This window comes from Dufourea novaeangliae, unplaced genomic scaffold (genome assembly GCF_001272555.1).
Source record: "Dufourea novaeangliae isolate 0120121106 unplaced genomic scaffold, ASM127255v1 scaffold89, whole genome shotgun sequence".
Taxonomy (NCBI): Eukaryota; Metazoa; Arthropoda; class Insecta; order Hymenoptera; family Halictidae; genus Dufourea; species Dufourea novaeangliae.
Window position 1 is genome coordinate 4003753 of NW_015373988.1, and position 19226 is coordinate 4022978.

Below are 19226 nucleotides of genomic sequence, written 5' to 3' on the forward strand. Positions count from 1 at the left end.
GAAATGTAGAACTTAATGTTTTTATTTGACTCAAATTTTTCATTTACAAAATTAAGAAAACTAACAACTGATTAACAGTGGATAAAAAATAGCACAAGTCAATAAAAATATTTAATAAGTTATTTAATAGCTAGAATGTATAAAATTCTAGCTGCTTGTCTCGCCACGTAATTGTATTCTGAATGTACTCCATTTTGCATTGAGATTACAAAATAGTTCACGAAAATTCTTCCTTTCTTTAAATTAGTAGCACAAAATAATAAAAATCGACACTTTCACTCATAAAATATCGATTTTTGGTGCAAAATGAATTTTAACACCACGTTAGGTTTGTTTTCTACCATTAATGTACATTATTAAATTTGTCTATAAAGAACAAATAAATTTGCATGCACCTATTTCGATACTAACATATGTATATGTTGCATTTTTATATAGTAGTATAATTGCAGAGGAACAAATTACTTCTAGCAATAGTAATGATTGATAAAGATAATTGTAAATACTACAATGTCACTATGATTTAAGAAACTTTCGACTAATGGGACAAAGCAAAACAGGAACACGGCTTGTATCAAAAGAAATGAAGTAATTTTCGAATGTTGACCAATGAAATTGCTACAAAGTGGAATATATATATTTTCAAATCAAGAGAATCCCAACAATCAAACCATTAAAAAGTCTATTATATATCATCTGCAATTTAATGACAGAAAATAACTGAAAAAATTTACTTATTATTACACTATGTTTTACTGTTTATATTCATATGCTTGCTTTTACCAGGTAAATAAAAATATCCCTATCTTATACTTAATGTAGATGAGAAGAAACTTCCATCAATCAGAAATTTCGTCTTAAAAATTCAAACATGTTGTGTACATAAATATTGTGTTTAATATTACAGAAATTTAATATTGTAAATTCCGCGTAAATACTTGCACAGCAATTCAAACAATCCTCGCTTGAATTTTAGGTTCCTTTCTCTTTCGATGACAAAATCTCAAAATACAAAATAAAAAGAATATCTACTTCGATTTCAATAGTACACAAAAACTTGTTCCTGATTTTATTTGCCCCACGATATTGCAAATCCTATAAGGTACCGTGTTGGCTGATAACAATAATTGAAAACCAATGGATTAGAGGACGTTAACGAAATAATGCAGAAAATGATATTATGCACATGTTAAGTGTTACAATTTGCGACATGGATGCAACGTTATCGGTTTGTAATTGGAAAACGGTTGATTGGATTACTACCATAATGTATTCTCTTCTTCACTGGTCATCACCAGCTATGTATTCGGTATTATCACCATTAACTCTTTTCCGTGGCGATAATGCTAAAATCGATACACTGGACATTTGTACAATTGACAACCTCGTAATAAGAGTGATCGCTGTAATCGAAATACAACATGAGATGCCATCACATCCGATTGGAAATTACAATGTCAAGTCTGTAATGTAATGTGTTGTGAACGTGGGAGGGAATAAGTATCATATAATCACTAATCTCTATTTATATTACATTGTGACTCACAGTGAACTTGGGTGTAATTATTTTTTAATGCGTTGGCTAACGATCCGTTCAGATTACAGTTATGTTGTGATACAAAGATGTTTAATACACTATGCATCATCCTTTTATTTAAAATTACGCATTATGTACGGACAAAGTTAACGACGTGTATTATTTAAAAATAATTATTTTAAAAATTGTAGACTTGAAGAAGACTATTTGAATATTTATGAACAATACAAAAAGTAATGTCTGAAGACATTGGTAACAGATTAAATTACAGAATGTCGCACAAAGATTCTTTCGGGTACGAAAAAAATTATTTAGACATCAATTTAATATTTACAATTACTGATAATGTAATTGTAAGTCGTTAGATTTATCTGTACATAACTTAATTATGAAGAAACCAAAATAAATTAAGATACTTTACAACGTTAACTTTAATCTGAACAAGACGTAATTTGAAAAGTGTGTTTAGAGTGAAACCTAAACGAATGCCCCAAAGATATAATGCCCCGAATATTTATTCTAATATGTATACAGGGTGTTTCCAAAGTCTTCTTAAATGTTTTACTGAGAATGTCAAACGAAGTAAAAAAGTTACTATGAACAATCTTAATTAGATAAATGTTACGATCTCTTCTTCTGTACTCGAAAAGGTATTCGAAGAATTGTTTGCATTAATCAACGTACTTACAAATAAGATTAAATATTAACGAAAGAATAATTGAAGCTAAAACCTTCTTACATACTCTTCACTTCAATAATAATGCTCACTTTCTTGTTAATAATTTGATATACTTCCCTGGTTGTCTGTTAGCACTCATTCTAACGAATGTACACTAATTACTATTTTTCTGTTAATAATACTAAGACACTATGGTCAAACCAAATCTGTTAAACTTTGCTATTTATTCTCCAAACACTCGAGTTATATTGAGGAGCACTCAATTCACCACTACACTAATATATTAAATTACTAACAATGACTTCAATCATTTCTCTGTCATTGTGTACTACTGCATTCCTATGTAGTTTCCTTGTATTAAGAATTGTTGTACTGTAATCTCTGGAAAACTTCGAATTTCCGCCCACAAAAATCTCGAATTTTAAAACCCGGCAAAACATTGCGTCCAGAATGTCAAACTATGTACCTCTTTTATTTCTCCATTTTTTATTATTATTGTTTTTCCTTAGCAAAAATTTTATCCGAGGCTTTATTAACGAGATCTAACGAACAACCCTGGCCGAGCTCTGATTAATATCTCGTTAACAAAGCCTCGGATAACATTTTTGCTAAGGAAAAACTTTTTCGAAATCACCTCACGAGTGACCCATTTCAGAAATCTACAACACTTTTGTTACACCCTGTATAATACAAAAGACTGTGATCGATTCCAACCCCCAAAAGTTTCGAATCTAAGCTCTATCGCGAGCCAGAGAGTTTTCGAGATTTTCGCAGGAACATCGTGTAACCACTTGACTGTAATGTGCATGTATTTGGTGAACGGTGGTGACTTTATTACCCGTGAACCTGCATTTGTAACCGACCGATCGGGTGTATTCGAATAGTCAACAGATACAGTCGATGGAACCTATATCTATAACGTGGTCGTAAATTAAATCGTTAAACTTATAAAAGTCTGTACCTCGACCCTTAAGCTACAAAATTCATTCGTAAATTGATATCTAAAATTTCTACTCACATTCTTTCATAGAAACTGTACGGTATCAAGTCCCTATCGTGCCTTACACAATAACAATTTATTTTTGTTAGTAAAAATAAAACGGTGCAGTCGTTACGGATTAGGGCACATACTTTTTCCAGGTTGAGCTCCTTATCTCCCCGTAATTGCTGTTTCGGCGCTCGAAACATGTAATCTTTCACGCCTGACAGATTTTACGACCGCGTTATGCAGGGTTACCCACGAGAAACAGAACACCTAAATATATCTCTTTTGGGATTGAAGGTAGGAGAACATGTCTCCAAGAATAAAGTTGCATTGTTCAAGGAGGCTAACGTGGTGGTGTAAACAATCTTTTTATTTCATATTATTTTCAAAGTTTCAGTAATTAGTTTTTTGCACGAAGCCTGCTTAGCTTCCGATTACTCTGTTTTGATTATTCCAATGGTGGGAATAACGTCGCTGTGTTGCATTCATCGAGGAATTACTATTATTCGAAGGTCATTAGTATTTTTTTTAATAACCTTAAAAATGACATCAAACAAAAAGTTTGTTTATACCATCACTTTGTCCTGCTAGTGTTTCATAACCAACCCTGTGTAGTTTTCATCGACAATACCAGTCGAAAACGATGGGGACCGACGTAGTAATAAGTATGTGTATATGGTTATAGAAAACGTACACATGTGTGTTGTGTGTGTAACGCGTGTCAGCATTGTTCTCTCGCGTGTCGCTGACCCGGACGGTATACATGCTATGTATACACGTCGCAGAAAAAAAAAAGGCAAAAGAAAAGTCCAAGTATATAGACAGTATGTGTGAATATAGTATACATATAAATAATGGGGGGAAAAATAGTAAAAAGAGTTAATATTACAGGCGAAAGAGACAGGATTGAAGGATGTATAGTTTTATATTTATTATAATACCTCTTTCCGTGTTCCCGCTTGTATTCGCCGCTGTACTTGGACCTACTGCCTACGAGCTCTATTATCTCGGGTATGCTACTAGCAAAAATTGCCTGCAAATAGAAATCATAACTGGAAAACACTAGTGCCACTACGGACCGATTTTTTTTTTTTGTGAAAACAAACTCGGCCCATCTATGTATGTGTGGTTCTTGCGAATGTATTTCGAGCGTGGTGGGCCTTTCTTCAGGCGATCTATCCGGCTGGTTCCTCGGACAATACAAGTTGCATTAGAACGCCAACAAAAAAAGGAAAAAAGAAACAAAATGGAGGATGGTGGGAAGAGGGAGTAGAGGGGAGGAGGGCTAGAGAAATATGCGGTTAAAGGAGCAACGACCTACGGTTTCCCCTATATTTCGCCTGTGCACGTGTGTCCCCTGCGGTTTTTGTCTTTTTCTCCGCCGTGAATAGTGCCGATCGCTGTGTCATACTATGGGCTATAATAATAGTTGCATCGAAACGTGAAAGTAACGTCGGCTTCCAAACCCCAGGGCGGCCCCCATTCTGCAGGACGCGAGAGAATCGCGTCACAGTGTTATGGAGAGTTCAAAAGGTATAACTTTCGTTCCACGACGATTCGTTCCATCGTAATCCATGCTTTTCTTTCCGTTGCGCGCTCGACTAAATGAAATATTCATGGTGTGGAATCGTGGGTGGAACTTTTTGATCGTTAAACTTCGTTTTCGCAGCAATGTTTCCATTCGTTCTCGAGCACGGTAATGAATACAGAGAACGTTCTATTGTTACCGATATTTCAAGATCATCGCTTAGAGAGAAACTTTTCGTGTAGATTTTTCGATCTATTATTCCGTGAACAGAAGAGTCTATTGACGGAGCTCTGCTGGTATGAAATGAATTTGTTAAAAATTTGATAATACATCATTCAAGTTAGTAGAGTGCGGTGGCGAGAAGCGTGTTAACAGATCTTCAAGCAGTTTTATGACACCAAGGAAAGATTACGAAAGGCGAATATAGTTAGTCAGTTGCACCACTTTTTTTCGTGTCTTTTCGACAGAGTATTAAGCACGTGTTCGAGAATATTTATAGAAAATAATATATAGTTAATGTTGTGTAGAAACATGGAACTGAAAATGAAGCCTGCTTCGAATAGAATGAAAGTTTTTGATTCCGTATACTTTAAAAATGACTTACTCGTTTCTGGGTGTAATTATTTTTTGTTTTATTACACGATGACTTAATGTTTTCGTAGAGATGTTATTCGATGAATTATGTCGGTTTGTAAGGCAAATTGATTACCATCGAGTTATTTGATTTTACCAGACATTTGCCTGTCACAAATTTGAATTTAACACCGAAAGTTTTCACAAAATGGTTCTAAATTTGTCCATACGTTTCTTTTTCGTATTGAATTATGAAAATACATGTTACCATATTGCTTATAAAATTATGCTATGTTTTATATTTTTGCGTTTAAATATTGTTATTTGTTTGTGTTTTCTTTCTGATCGTTTCATAATAAATAGTTCACAGATACATTTTTTCGTTCTTTTTTATAAATAGCTCATTCTTCGTTAACTACCAATAAATTTAATTTCTTAATAACAATGTGTTCTTGATGACTAACAGTTGATGAACAAACAGAGATATCTGACTTTGTTGCAAACTAATGCCGTTAGAGTGTTCAGCCAACCAACTTCAGACCATCCTCGACTATAATGGCCGCCATCTGTGGCTTTTTGATTTATTTTAAGAACCAAAGTTTCTCCCATGTGAGTCATTAAACTATCAAGAAATGGGTGACTAACAGTACCCGAACGGCCGAGTCCATAAAATAAATTGGTTCCTCTTAAGATATTATTACCGACATGATCGCTATAATTACCGGACTTACCATTTCGTACGAAATTCACGATATATGTACATAATCTAAAACGAATAAGTCATTTCTAGTACCGAAACAAAAATTCCCATTTTACTTGAATAAACTTTACGTTCAAGCTTATGCTTTATTATTTCTTACTTACTTATAATTTTACTCACCATTCGTGAATAATAGAATCAAATTTCGTTCTAATACCCTGTGTAATATCCTAAATACAGGGTATCTTGGAAGGAAACCACCAAAGTCGTCCATTATACCAACTCATTGTGAATAAAAAGAAAATGTTGTATACACCATGAATCTTTTTCAACACCAGAACCACCAGCGATAAACGTATATCTATTTCTATGAGATCGATAAACATAATAAATTTTTGACAATATACAAATTTATAAATCAACTCATTTTTTCGCTTACATACTGCAATAAAAGTTGCAAAGATTTAAGAAAATGCATTGTAATATTTTTTTATGTGCATACCAATCAAAAGTATGAGACCAGGTCCACCAGTTAATGGAGGAGTAAGTTACTACTCTACAAAGATCAAATAAAACACATATGCGAAACCTGAACACAAATAGTTGATATAACTACAGATACCACAAGCTTTAATCAATCCTCATAAATAAATGTTTCGCTCTTTCATTAATCATGAAACCTGGTTTTATATTTTTAACACTAAAACTATCAAACCCGTCAAAATTACGGGTTGCAAATATTTTATTTTTCAATTACTGAAATTGTAAAGATACTTTTATCGAAATTTATGTGAACCTCTAATGTCTTATACACTTTATATAGCACTGTACTAAGCTATATAGTATTATATATTACATACATTAATATATTACACAATTTAACTTAGCATACAGTCAACGCTGGTTATTCTAGTGTTAATTGATAGTGTACTTGCATATTGCACTATCTTATTCATCCTACAACCCTGCGACAATTCTGAATCCTGAAGAAGTTTCCTTCCAGGACAACCCGTTTACAGCTTTCCTGCAGATTTAAAGTACGAGGTTAATGTATAATGTATATACATATATGTAATCGACAAATATGTGACGGTGCAGGAAATGAGGTAAAGATTTGTTAAGAAGGTGATGAGAAACGAAGCTGCAATTGAAAATTACACGTGTGATAATAATAATATAACACGACAAGAGAAACACAGAGAGGAAAATCAGGGCAGAGTTACATCGTTGGATTGTTTCAGAAGCGGAGAACAGAAAAATCAGGAAAGCTTATTGAGGACTCCGTTATTCGACTAGCGTTAAAGGACGAAGCATTCTAAAACGTCTAGATGGATTAAATGTTGTTCTTCGTGCACATTTAGAGCGAAGCAGACCCCTACCGTTATTGTCAAATGGATAAGTCTGATATACCAAGCATTCCGTGTAAATAATTCAACGTTCTCGAGTATTGCAATCGTGTGAACGATTTTCCATGACGTCGCACTTGGTACCTTCTCATAAAGGGCTGCAGGCGAGGGAAGCGCTACTTAATTCTTGCAATTACGCTACGTCTAATGTCTCTATCGCTGTTTACGGGTACGATAATAATCAAGAAACCACTGTAAACACGGGTTGACAAATTTCGGTTAAATCAGCTTAAACAACACACGTTCCCAACATTGTTCGGTTCGTACGCGTCAGGATTTCATAGTGCTCCCTTCAATTTCTGAGTCTCGGTTACGAGTAATTCACAGATATGCACTCTCTTGCTATTGTTAGACATGTCAGGCAACTAAAGACACTGCGTTTAAACGGAAATTAGAATAAAAAGAATGTGTCGTAGGAGGAGCGGTTTTGTGTACATATATCGAACGGCTAGTAGATATTTCTGGAACGATTCCGATCGATTAATTCGAGCTTCATGGGGTATCGCGAAACGACAAGATACTACGCAAGTTGATGTGTTATAAAAAAAATTCAATTTTTGATATATAGAAAATTGCTAATGATGATATGAAAGATTTTCTTAAGAATGTAATTGGAAACAATTTTATCGAGTGTATCGTTTTCAAATAACATGTATAATAATTTTTTAGTAACATTATCTTCTGAAACATTTCAACCAAGAATACACTAAATATTTCATACTTATTTTATACATCATTTCGAATTTAATTCGATCAATTACTATAGTAAAATATTATTCTTGCTTTGATACATTTTTTTAAGGGGTTCCCTCATTTGTCGATAAAAAAGCTAATAACAGATTTAAATACTTTTATATAGATTCTACTTAATAAATCTGATATTTTTGATAATAAATTTTTGTAAATTCTGTGGTACATATGTAATTATTAAATCTCCATTCGTTAAGAGATACCATGTACAGATTACCATAATAAATCAGCAAGATACAAAGGAGAAAATATCTGTAATTACAAAATCAATAAATACCCCTTTATAATGAACAGTAAGACTCCAGAATTTTATTGATAATAGATGCACTATTTCATTTTAAGAGAAACAACTCCAAGACTCACAAACCAGAAACAAAATTCTCAGAAATTCTGAAATTAAAACAAAATAATACCGTATTATGATTTCGTCTCATAAAACTAATTAAATAACTATAAATATTAATTATCATTAAGTACATACTTTGCCTTGCAAACAAGAGTAATATAATTTTTTCTTTCTCAAAGTTTTCGTCCTCTTTGATTCACATCTTCACCTAAATGTAAAACGTTCGACCGCGTTCGAATCATCATCTGACTCACGGAATCTACTGAATTCAGTTTGAAGCGGTTTGAATGTTTAAATCACATACCTACATTACATCAGATCACCGTGACATCATACTTTTAACCGAGTGCCAAACCGCTTGAAAAGGTTCCAAAACAAACCCATCTCTAAATGGTACGAGGACATTATTTTCATTTATTAACAATAAATAATGGAATCAAACTGCTCCTTTATAAAATATCAAACAATGAAGAAGAAGCTATGTACACACTAATTTATTCTCCCGTAACGAAAACTGATCGTCTCCCAATTTAACAATAATAATGGTATTAAACATTTTATTCATAAAGAAAGAAACAGAACATAGATTCCAATCAATATAAAGAAAAACTGCATATGTATATTATTCTAAAACCGGTCAAACGATTAAAAAATATATCCTGAAGTGCTGAACTTTGTTAAATCAATCTGTTAACACCCAGAACGACATGATAGGGTCGCTGACGACCCCGCCAAATAAAGAAAGCATACCGAACGACAACCCTTTTAGCACACAGTTCGAAATAACTTTTATATTTAAAAATGCAACAGTGTCGTTCTAAGGTTAATTTCTCCTACTAAAATAAAAACGAATACTTTGTCATTCTAATTGATCAAACGTGGAAATTCCAATTTTTATATTGAAATAATATTTCTTCTTGAATGAATAGACTCTTAGAAAATAATTATATTTAATCTCATTAATTATTTAAAGGTCAGGATGTTAGATACCATTACTGTTCATTATGCATTACTCGGATAAAATTGTGCCCAACTATGGTATACGATTAACGGGTTAGTTTTCGCCAACGGAAGTTCGCGCATGAAGCTTGAAGTACCTCAGCAAGACGCACACGGAGTCCGTGGGCTGCAAATTGAAAACTGTCCGGGAATATTCGCGATCAACAGAAGGAAAGAAAATAAAAATATAAAAAAAAAGAGAGAGAGAGAGACATGTAAAGAACACGTCGAACACGCTTCGCAACGGCATAGTTTTGAGAACCAAAGTCAAAGCGGCCATACACGTGTGTATTTTAATGAGAGTGACGTTTTAGCAGCATGTTAGCGTTCGCAGAAAACAGAGACAGACATACAGACAGAATGAACAGTCAAAGATCAAGCTCGCAACAGACACCAACATCGTGTTAAAGTCATAGTCAGACTACGTGCCTTTCGGAGAGTACACGTGCCTCGAATCGCAACGCAGGAACAGCAAATAATTCCCGAAAACAAACCTTAACCAATTCGAAAGATCGTTTTTCGCGAAATCGGAAAATGTTACATACTTGTAGACGAACGGAGGTGAAATTCACGGTCACGTAACGGACTCGAGGCTCGTTCGATAGATTACAAAAGGGGGCTCCTACTAGCACAAGTTAGTTTCGCAGGAATGAGCGTTTCTTTTTTTTTTTGCTTTTTTTATTCGCGACAAATCAAATCAGCTGCGACGATTCGATTTACCACTTTGTTGACGATGATCGATACACTCGTTGGAGAATGTAACAGAGAAAAAAAAAAATAGGGCAGAGACAAATGAGCGTGAGACGAGGTTCGTAGAACAAATCGAAACGCAGAGAACAGGACAGTTAAGTTGTATATGCCGTAAATAAAGGAGCTTGAGAGAGAGAGATGTTTAGATTATACAAATGAAGATCATACCCAGCCATGTTTCGTTCTTGTTAGAATTCAGACGAAAAGGCGTTAACTTGTTGCTGCTGCAACAAATCTCTCTGTGTGTGCGTGTATTCGCATTATTCCAGCGATAATGTACCGTAGCCACCGCGATCGTTTCCGGTTCCGTGCGCGATATCTACATATATATATATAATGTATTCGTCTCGCGGACAAATTTCTGTGCTCTCTCGAAACTTCTCGATCAGTCACTTTAGGAATCGAACCTCTACCGGGTCAATCGCGCAAGGTGTTCCTCCCTTGGCTCTGCAAGCAGGTGTGTTTCCGAAGAAGGAATGTTGTGACGAAGAAAAATGAATATACAGAATATGTACACTCCCGTTCAGAAGTATTCGGACACTTATCATATATGAAGTAAATGGAATAAGGCACTACAATATTGTTGAAGGTCTAACATCAGTATTGTCTAATGAATTTTAAAGCTCTATGAACAACAGTTACGCTAATATAAACTAGTTGAAGTAGCTCAAAATGTGTAATATTTATAAAACATCATACAGACTCCTATCGATTAATACACAAATATCCGTATTTCACATTTAAGTGCATCAATATAGAAACACGTCCACTTATATTCATCCGACTTACGTTACAAGATAATTCAATATAATATTCCATATATCCTATCATAGTGTATTGCTTTCTGTACATCCAACATACCTTCGATTCAACATGCCCTCGGAGGACACACTCTCGCTTACAAATTAACGCCTCTGCGATCGGTCTCATCAACGATAAAAAGAACACACATACAAAACGCATAAGAGCACGTGTATTTCGCAGTCAGAACTATTCTCCTTGCTTTCATGATAGCTATTTGCTCCGCGCTCTCCGATCGCAAAGGGTCTCCAAATGGGACACACAACCTGGGCGATTCTGTGCCATCGTTAGCACAATGGCCTAGTATGCTCGAGACTCACGTGTGCGCGCTGAACGAAAGTAAAACTCCCCGGAAGTCTGCGCAGTCGAGTGATACAGCTGTAGATACGGGGGTGAAAAAAAAAGAGAGAGAGAGAGAATTGTAAGCGACTACACATGTGTGTACGGAGAAGGTCTCATTCTCCTAATCACCTTGCCCCGAGAGACTATGAAGCGCAAGGTGGCCGCGGCGTCGCGCGATGTTCCGCATTACAGACCCTTCTTTATCATACGACAGAGTGAGGCGTGTAGATATACGAGGACGATAGAAGCTCGCCGTCGGAGATCGTCGTGAATATTTCGTGTATGCATGCGTGCGTGTTCTCATCACTGAACTCTACAGATTGACCCAAAATCGGTGTAAGTCCTTGAAAGAGATGATTCTCGGAGTAATTTGAAACAACTTTTTCCTTAGCGAAAAAGTTCTCCGAGGTTTTGTTAACGAGCTATTAACGAAAAACCCCGACCAATCAGAGCGCGAGTCTGCCGACTGAGGTCCTGCGGTAACATTGGCTACGCCCTACCGCGGGAACTCAGCCGGCAGACTGGTGCTCTGATTGGTCGGGGTTTTTCATTAATATCTCGTTACCAAAGCCTCGGAGAACTTTTTCGCTAAGGAAAAAGTTGTTTCAAATCACCCCAGGAATCACCCCTTTCAAGGACTTACAACTATTTTGGGACACCCTATATACTATACCTGGAACGATAACAGAGTAGGGGAAACCCTAAATGAGCCTAGCCAAGGGAGCCAGTTGTACAGAGGGTACGTCTATCCTTTATTACACTATCCTGTAGTAATGTTACTGTCCCATAGCAAATTTGGGTATAGGCAGATATAGACGCTACTGCACGTCCATAAAAGATAAATAAGGATATCTCACACAATTTATTCTCTCTCTAACAAGCCAGCTGGACCCCCAACACTCATAGTTATCGTTCCAGGTATAGCATAGAGTCCAGTGGTTCCTGTCAAAGTAAATCTATACCGCCCTCGTTATCGTTGTGGAACAGCATTCCCTCTATATAAGCACGCGCCGTCTAGAGACTTGTGAGAATACAATTATTGGATCGATTTTAATCTGTCAGCCATCATCTCCCTCATACAATAGGGATGGCCACGAGGCCACTGGATAAAGCAAGTCGACGAGGCGTGTTTATAAACAGGGAATGGTGTACATCAATCACGTGTTCGAGCATCAGCCGGGCCAAAGCGATATACAAGTTCCTTCCGAATCATTGCACGCGAGCGTCGTTGTTACCGAAACGAATAGCATCGCGTGCGTGTCTCGCGCCTAGAAAACGAGAGTGGGCATAGCTGCACGAAAACATCAGGACCGGCTCCGACTACGGCCACACATAGAGGTATAGGCATAAGGCACAGGTAGCCAGTATATCGCTATAATAGAGAACACTCGAGTTCTTATATACTCGGTACTTCGGTTATTTCTTTTCGTTTTCGATGTTTTTTTTTGTTTCTTTTCTTTAGGGACTGGGGGCGGGTAATCCATTTCTCTATTCTGTTTTTTGCTTTTCGTTTTTCCTTTTCTCGTCTTTTCCTTTCGTTTTCCTTTCGTGTTACACGTTTCGGGTCTCGGTTGGAGCAAAAAGAGACACGGTCCAAAGCTGGCGTGCAGGTGGACCGATCTAGCACCGCGAATTGCTTTCTCGTAAGCCGATGTAAAGGAATTTCTCGTTACTTTCGGTTTGTCTTTTCTTTTAGTTTCTTTTTTTTGGGGGGGGGATTTTTCTTTTTCTTTGGTTGTTCTCGTGGCATATATAAGGCTGTTTTATATATGCGACTTTACGGGGGACGGGACACAATTTTAAACAGGTACGATTCGATAGATAGTAAAAAAGAGAAGGTTTAGAAAAGCTGCTTGGTGACCACAGCACGGTGCACGTTTTTTTACGGTGGGTCCTCTCGATGCCTCGTGAAGACTCGACTCGCGCTCCTCTTATCGGTACAATCGGTTAGTTTTGTAGGTGAAAAGCTGACAGTAGGAAATGTTATAAAGGTGAGATACTACTTTCACGATTTTTTGGAATGAGACTCCTCGGAGGTTTATTGCTTCCTATTATTATGATATTAGTATTCGTAACTGATTAAATAACTGTTCAGTAACATTTGGAAATAAAACAGGACACTTTTAATGTGTAAAGACTGTGTCGTAACCCAGGATACGATAACTTCTTTCTTAAGTAAAATTCATGTAGTGAATTGTAGTGATAGTACATTAGGATAAATTTGTCATATAAATAAAGAAAACGTAAGGTCAACAAGAGATCTACGATTCAAATAATCAATTTATATTGAAGTGAAACCACCTGGAGAAACAGAAGTAAAGTTTGTAATCTTCAGAAGTAGTGCTATAGAAACTCTATTGATCATTATCCTTTATACAAAAGCATTGAAAGAAAATCAGATTTTAATCATAAAATAGCTGTAATAATTATGTTCCTAACTAAATAACTTCCTCATATCTGGAATGCCATAAATGCATAAACATTCATAATCTAGTCATTACTTCCCCAATAAAATATTTCAATCAACATCAAGTGCAGTCAGAAAATCTCAGAAAAGTCAAAAATTTAAAATAGTCCAAAAAGCATTAAATATCAAGTATTTGCTGTTAAAAATCAAGCGTTTTCAGTTATACGACGTAATTATCTCCAAAGATCCATAAAAAAACCGTAAAATAACACCACAGAAAACGAGTCGAGTCTTCAATTCATCGAGAAACTTTTATCATATACGAGGGCCATTGTATACCACGTAAGGTTTGTCGAATCTGCCATATTCCAGAGGAACAGTATACGTATATCTCTACAACTTTCGACGGATTACAGCATGAGCTATGGTGGTGGAATCGTTCGTAATACTAATGACATCCATAGACAAACGTTACGCTAGAGACGTGGGGGCCACGTTTAAACGGCGATGCTCGGAACCTTATCATCCACAATGTCGGCAAAAGCAATGTTGATTTTCCCGGCAAAATCGACAAATTTTGGTTTTCTTTGGTATAACTTTTTAATGGTAAATGCATACGTAAGTAGGCAGGATCGATAAGCTACATATGCTCACGTATGCACGCACACCCGCGCACAGGACATGCTTGTCGCTGACACTGCGCATCGTCGTTCAAACGAAGCGATCGATTCCACGACGAATAACACTGTCCTCTGGTACCTGCTCGGTTACGATAAAAAAAAAACGTAACGTCTCTATCGAGTCATCTGCAGGTAAAGTAAATTATTCAAGAAGACACTATGTCGTTTCGGGTAATTTAAGAATTATCGCATTATGTTAAGAAACTTCGTATTCAAATGAAAGATGACCAATTAAATGGAGATTTTTGATAGAACAGAAACCTGAGAATTGCAATTTTAAGATTAAAGTAGTATTTCTTGTTGAATCAATAAACACGAGTTCAACGAACTGTTTAACTCTCAATTTGATCCAAACTCAAGCTTCGATTTTTAATTGTATTCTTTATCAGAGAAACTTGTAAATTAATTTGACACCAGTAGGTAATGCAAATTTTTCGAAAAAAAGTTAGAGGAACGAAACGTATCAGGTGATTTTATTCCTTTAGAGGACGGAAAGGGTTTTTCATGACTTTTTATATTTTCGAGTTACAACTTTTATATGTTTGTTATTATGTTATACTACGAAAAATAAGCGACCCTTCTGGAGCCTAAAAATAAGCTTCCAGTCCTCTACTTTACTCTACAGGTTAAAATTCCCATTATGCTAAGAAACTTCGTGAAGTTTTCCAGATAAGATCGGTGGTTTAGTGGCTTCAACGCTATACTGTGAACTTCCTGAAGTCAACGAAAGCTATCATTTCACTTTAGCATGAATGAAAAACGTGTGTATTAGGTAGTTACGTTAATAAATATCATTCTTAAATTCCGAAATGCGAAGATTCATTTATTTCAAAGTGAATATTTTCTAATTCTGTAAGGTAACCCTTGTGATTCGATGGAATCACAATATCTAAAAATATTCTATATTTCAATACAAGTTTAACATTCTTTTTCAAAATTTTAATATTTTAACAATCTTGCGATAAACATTTTATGCAACGCACCCATTTACTGTCTCTTCGCGATATTCATTGAACAATTCAACGCGTGCGTTTATTTTATATTCGACTAATCAATCTTGAAATATTTCCAACAGGATAATTCATTCCCAAGAAAGTAAAGTTTCTGAAAAGTGTACGCACAGGAATTTTTAATTAAACATTTATAATTCTCGTGTGAACGCTCCTTGTTCCAAGGCTACTTTAAAAATTCCATTCTAATCAATTTATTGACTTCCTAAGGGCATCACGCGGCTAATTTCTCAATTCAGAAGAGCAACGTCGCAAAAATTATCAACAGAATGACACTAGAATGAAATTACGTTTCAATGAAGGCGACGAAAAATTTGCATTATTATATGGTAATGTTTCACTGGTAATCAAGAATTACTTCCTTAATTTATTCTCCAAATAAGAATTTCGATATATGCAGATCATGAAAATCGTGGAGAGATCGATGATCGAGGAATCGACCAGAGGACATTGTGCATTCGAAATGCTCACCGTCTTGTGTGTCAGGGGGATATTAAGTCTCACGGCCATCGCTTGCCTCGCCAATTTCATCTACAGACGTATCATTCTGTGGAGACATAGTGAACTCGTAAAATTTATGAAGCATGAAAACGGCGGAGATCTTGCGTGTCGCGAGGATCAAGTATATATACATATGTATGGAAAACTGATTCAATACACTTTCTGCACACTAGTATCTACATCAAGTGTCTGAACAAAAAAAAAGCCAATAAAATGATTAACGTGTAAAATTAGCAACGATATTAATTTATAGTCATTGGCGAGACAGCGAATGTGACGGTTCTACTCTAGCGTGACGAACTCTGCGACCTATTCGGATACTGACGCAACTAAACAATCGTTATTTTATTTATGAAACTTGTTACCCTTTATAGCGATTCGTTAAGAATTAATTTATGGGACGAAAGTATTATAGAAAGAATTCTATCTTTAACCTCACGTTCGGAAAAAATAATCTTAACTTCCTAAAAAATTCTTTTAAGAAAGCAAGAGTGTTCATGAGAATAATCGATTAGATTGAATAGATTTTATTTCATGCGTGGAGACCAAGGCGGCGGCCATATTTGGTTCGCAGAGTTCGCCCGTGTATACATCTCGGAGAAAACGAAATTGCCTGTTCAAGAAACCAGTAAACGAAGATATCTCGAAAGAAAAAACAGAAAATTTAGTTCTTTTTACTCAGGCCATTCAGTCTTTCACGCGAGACTTTTCCTATTGTATAAGTGAACTACAAAGGGCTGTTTTTTTTTTTAGTTTCTTTCGATAAATACGTAATATTGAACTTCGATACTTTTTAGCTATGTAGAACAGATGGAAAAAAGGAGGCTTACCAAACCGACGAGTAGAAAAAATACTAGGAATGTTCGGCCGAGGACCGTCTGGCAGTAAACGTCGCCATATCCTACCGTGGACATCGTCACGATCAGAAAGTAAACGCAAGTCCAGTACGAAAGCTGTTGCGGGTTCGTGAACTCGAATGGGTCCCCTGAGTTTTCAAGCTGCGAACGAGAAACAAAACGTTTATTTTTTTTTTTTTTTTTTTTTTTTTTTTTAGCTTTTGACATTCATATCTAGGTGGTGAAAACAGTCCTCAAATTCGGGGGTTGAAAAATACAGTCTTTAATTCCCCAAATTATTTGACTTAGAAAAAATATTTGTTAACAAAAATTGTGTTTCATAACAGTAAAAATAAATACTTCGAAATACCAATTTGTTTAAAAAATGTATTCAAATTAACACTTTTTTGCATATTGTTCTTAATAATTGTTAACTGCTTTCACCCCCTAAAATATAATACCTTTGTACTAAATTGCATAAAAATCTGCGTGTTACACTTGAGTGATGTCCCTTATAAGATTCGTAAAAAATCGACTTACAGCATTAAAGTATTCAAGGGTCCATATGTTAGTGAGAATAAACAACAATTTGTCAGTAATCAATGAATAATATGTTTTCAACATCTGTGCCAATTCTTCACTAGTCACAGCCAAATTGTGTTCAGTAAGTAACCCGTAAAACGACTTCAAGTATTTCTACAGACCCTCGAGACGAGGGTCATTATTAAGACCTGCTTGAAATTTCTTGAACCTTCTTTAGCACTGATTTACTCTAAAGTGGCGTATAGACCGGAATACAATCGCTGGAAACACTGTATATATCCCGATAGTCGACTGACTGTCTTCGTACTGTATCCCAGCGTACTGTATACCATTTTATCCATTTGAAAAGTTATGCATAGATGAAAGTTTGCTATTGTTCAAAGGAAGATGTTATTTTAAACAATATATACCGTCAAAAAGAAGCAGGTTTGGGATCAAATCTTTTGTCTTATGTGATTGCCAGACAGGCTATATTCAAGATTTGGTTGTATATTGCGGGGTCAACATGATAATATCTGAAGATGTACCGTCTACATCGATACGAAAGTCTGGCCAGATAGTAATGACGCTTTTAGAACCGTATCTTGGAAAAGGTCATACACTCGTGACCGATAATTGGTACAGCAGTCCGAGTTTGTTCTTACTGTTACATAAAAACTTAACCAACGCATATGGAACAGTAAGAAAAAACAGATTGGGAAAAAATAGGTCGGAATTAGATAAAAAGATAAACAAAGGAGAATACATATTTCGGTCAGTGAACAATGTATTAGCGTTGAAATGGATGAACAAAAGGGAAATGTGAATGATTTCCACCTATCATTGTCCCAATATGATTGAGACCGACAAGATAAACTACGTAACAAAAGAAAAAATAGTAAAACCACAATGCATACTTGATTATAATAAAACAATGGGGACGGTTGACAAAGTTGATCAAGTTTTATACACTCTAAATTCTACCAGAAAAGGCTTAAAATGGTATAAGAAATTCTTTTTTCATTTATTCGATTTAGCTGTATATAACACATTTATATTATATAACTATGTAACTGGAAGAAATTTAACATTTCGTAAATTTCATTTAAATTTAATAAAACAAATATTAAGAAAATACAGCTTAGATGAAAGTAATGGATATAAATTAAAATGTAAAGATACTATCAATGAGCCTTTTCGTTTGACGCAGAAGCATTTTCCGTCTCCATATGAAAGCAATACAGCAATTCGGAAAAGTGCAAGGCGTAAATGTGTAGTGTGTGCAAAAAATGATAAGAGAAAGGATACACATTACGAATGCAAAAAATGTAATGTAGGATTATGTATTCATCCATGTTTTGAAATGTATCACACGTTATTATATTATTAAATTTTATTATTAAATATTGTGAAAAAAGCTTAAAATTACTGTTCACTTCAAGTAATATTGGTTTAATGTAATAGAATTCAGTATTTTGAATATTTTAATATACTTCCTCAGAAATGCATGTCTAACGAAAAACTTCGCCGTACCCAGTGGACGTCGCGAGTGAATTCGTACCGTACCGTACAGCCGGTGCGTGCCAAAGTCTGCCGTAGCCAAAGGGTTAAACATTTGTAATAACAGGACTATTAAGTCTGCACTCGTGAATTTGTGACGCAATATTATCTGAAGGTGTCTTCTTTAAGCGACGGTCACGTTGAATTGTATTGTTTTAAATTTAAATTTCAAAAGTGCCGCATAACTTATGGGATGAATCTAATAGTAGTGTGGCGAATCCACTGCATTGAGGTAGAGGAGATAGAGGAGTCCACTACATTAATGCATAGGACCTCTTACTGCCGTCTGAAGAGAACGATAGAAATCAGAGATG

General features: G+C 35.5%; 1 protein-coding gene across 7 annotated transcripts in view; it reads right to left on the reverse strand.

Moving 5' to 3' along the window:
• LOC107187604 (calcium-activated potassium channel slowpoke) overlaps positions 1-19226 on the reverse strand; it is a 135257-nt gene that overhangs the window by 79068 nt on the left and 36963 nt on the right. For all 7 annotated transcript variants that reach the window (XM_015575731.1, XM_015575734.1, XM_015575732.1 and 4 more), the window contains 2 exons: positions 16825-16992; positions 4143-4234 (listed from right to left, as the gene is read on the reverse strand). In XM_015575731.1, coding sequence (XP_015431217.1) covers positions 4143-4234; positions 16825-16992 — 260 coding nt within the window. The remainder of the gene's footprint in view (positions 1-4142; positions 4235-16824; positions 16993-19226) is intronic.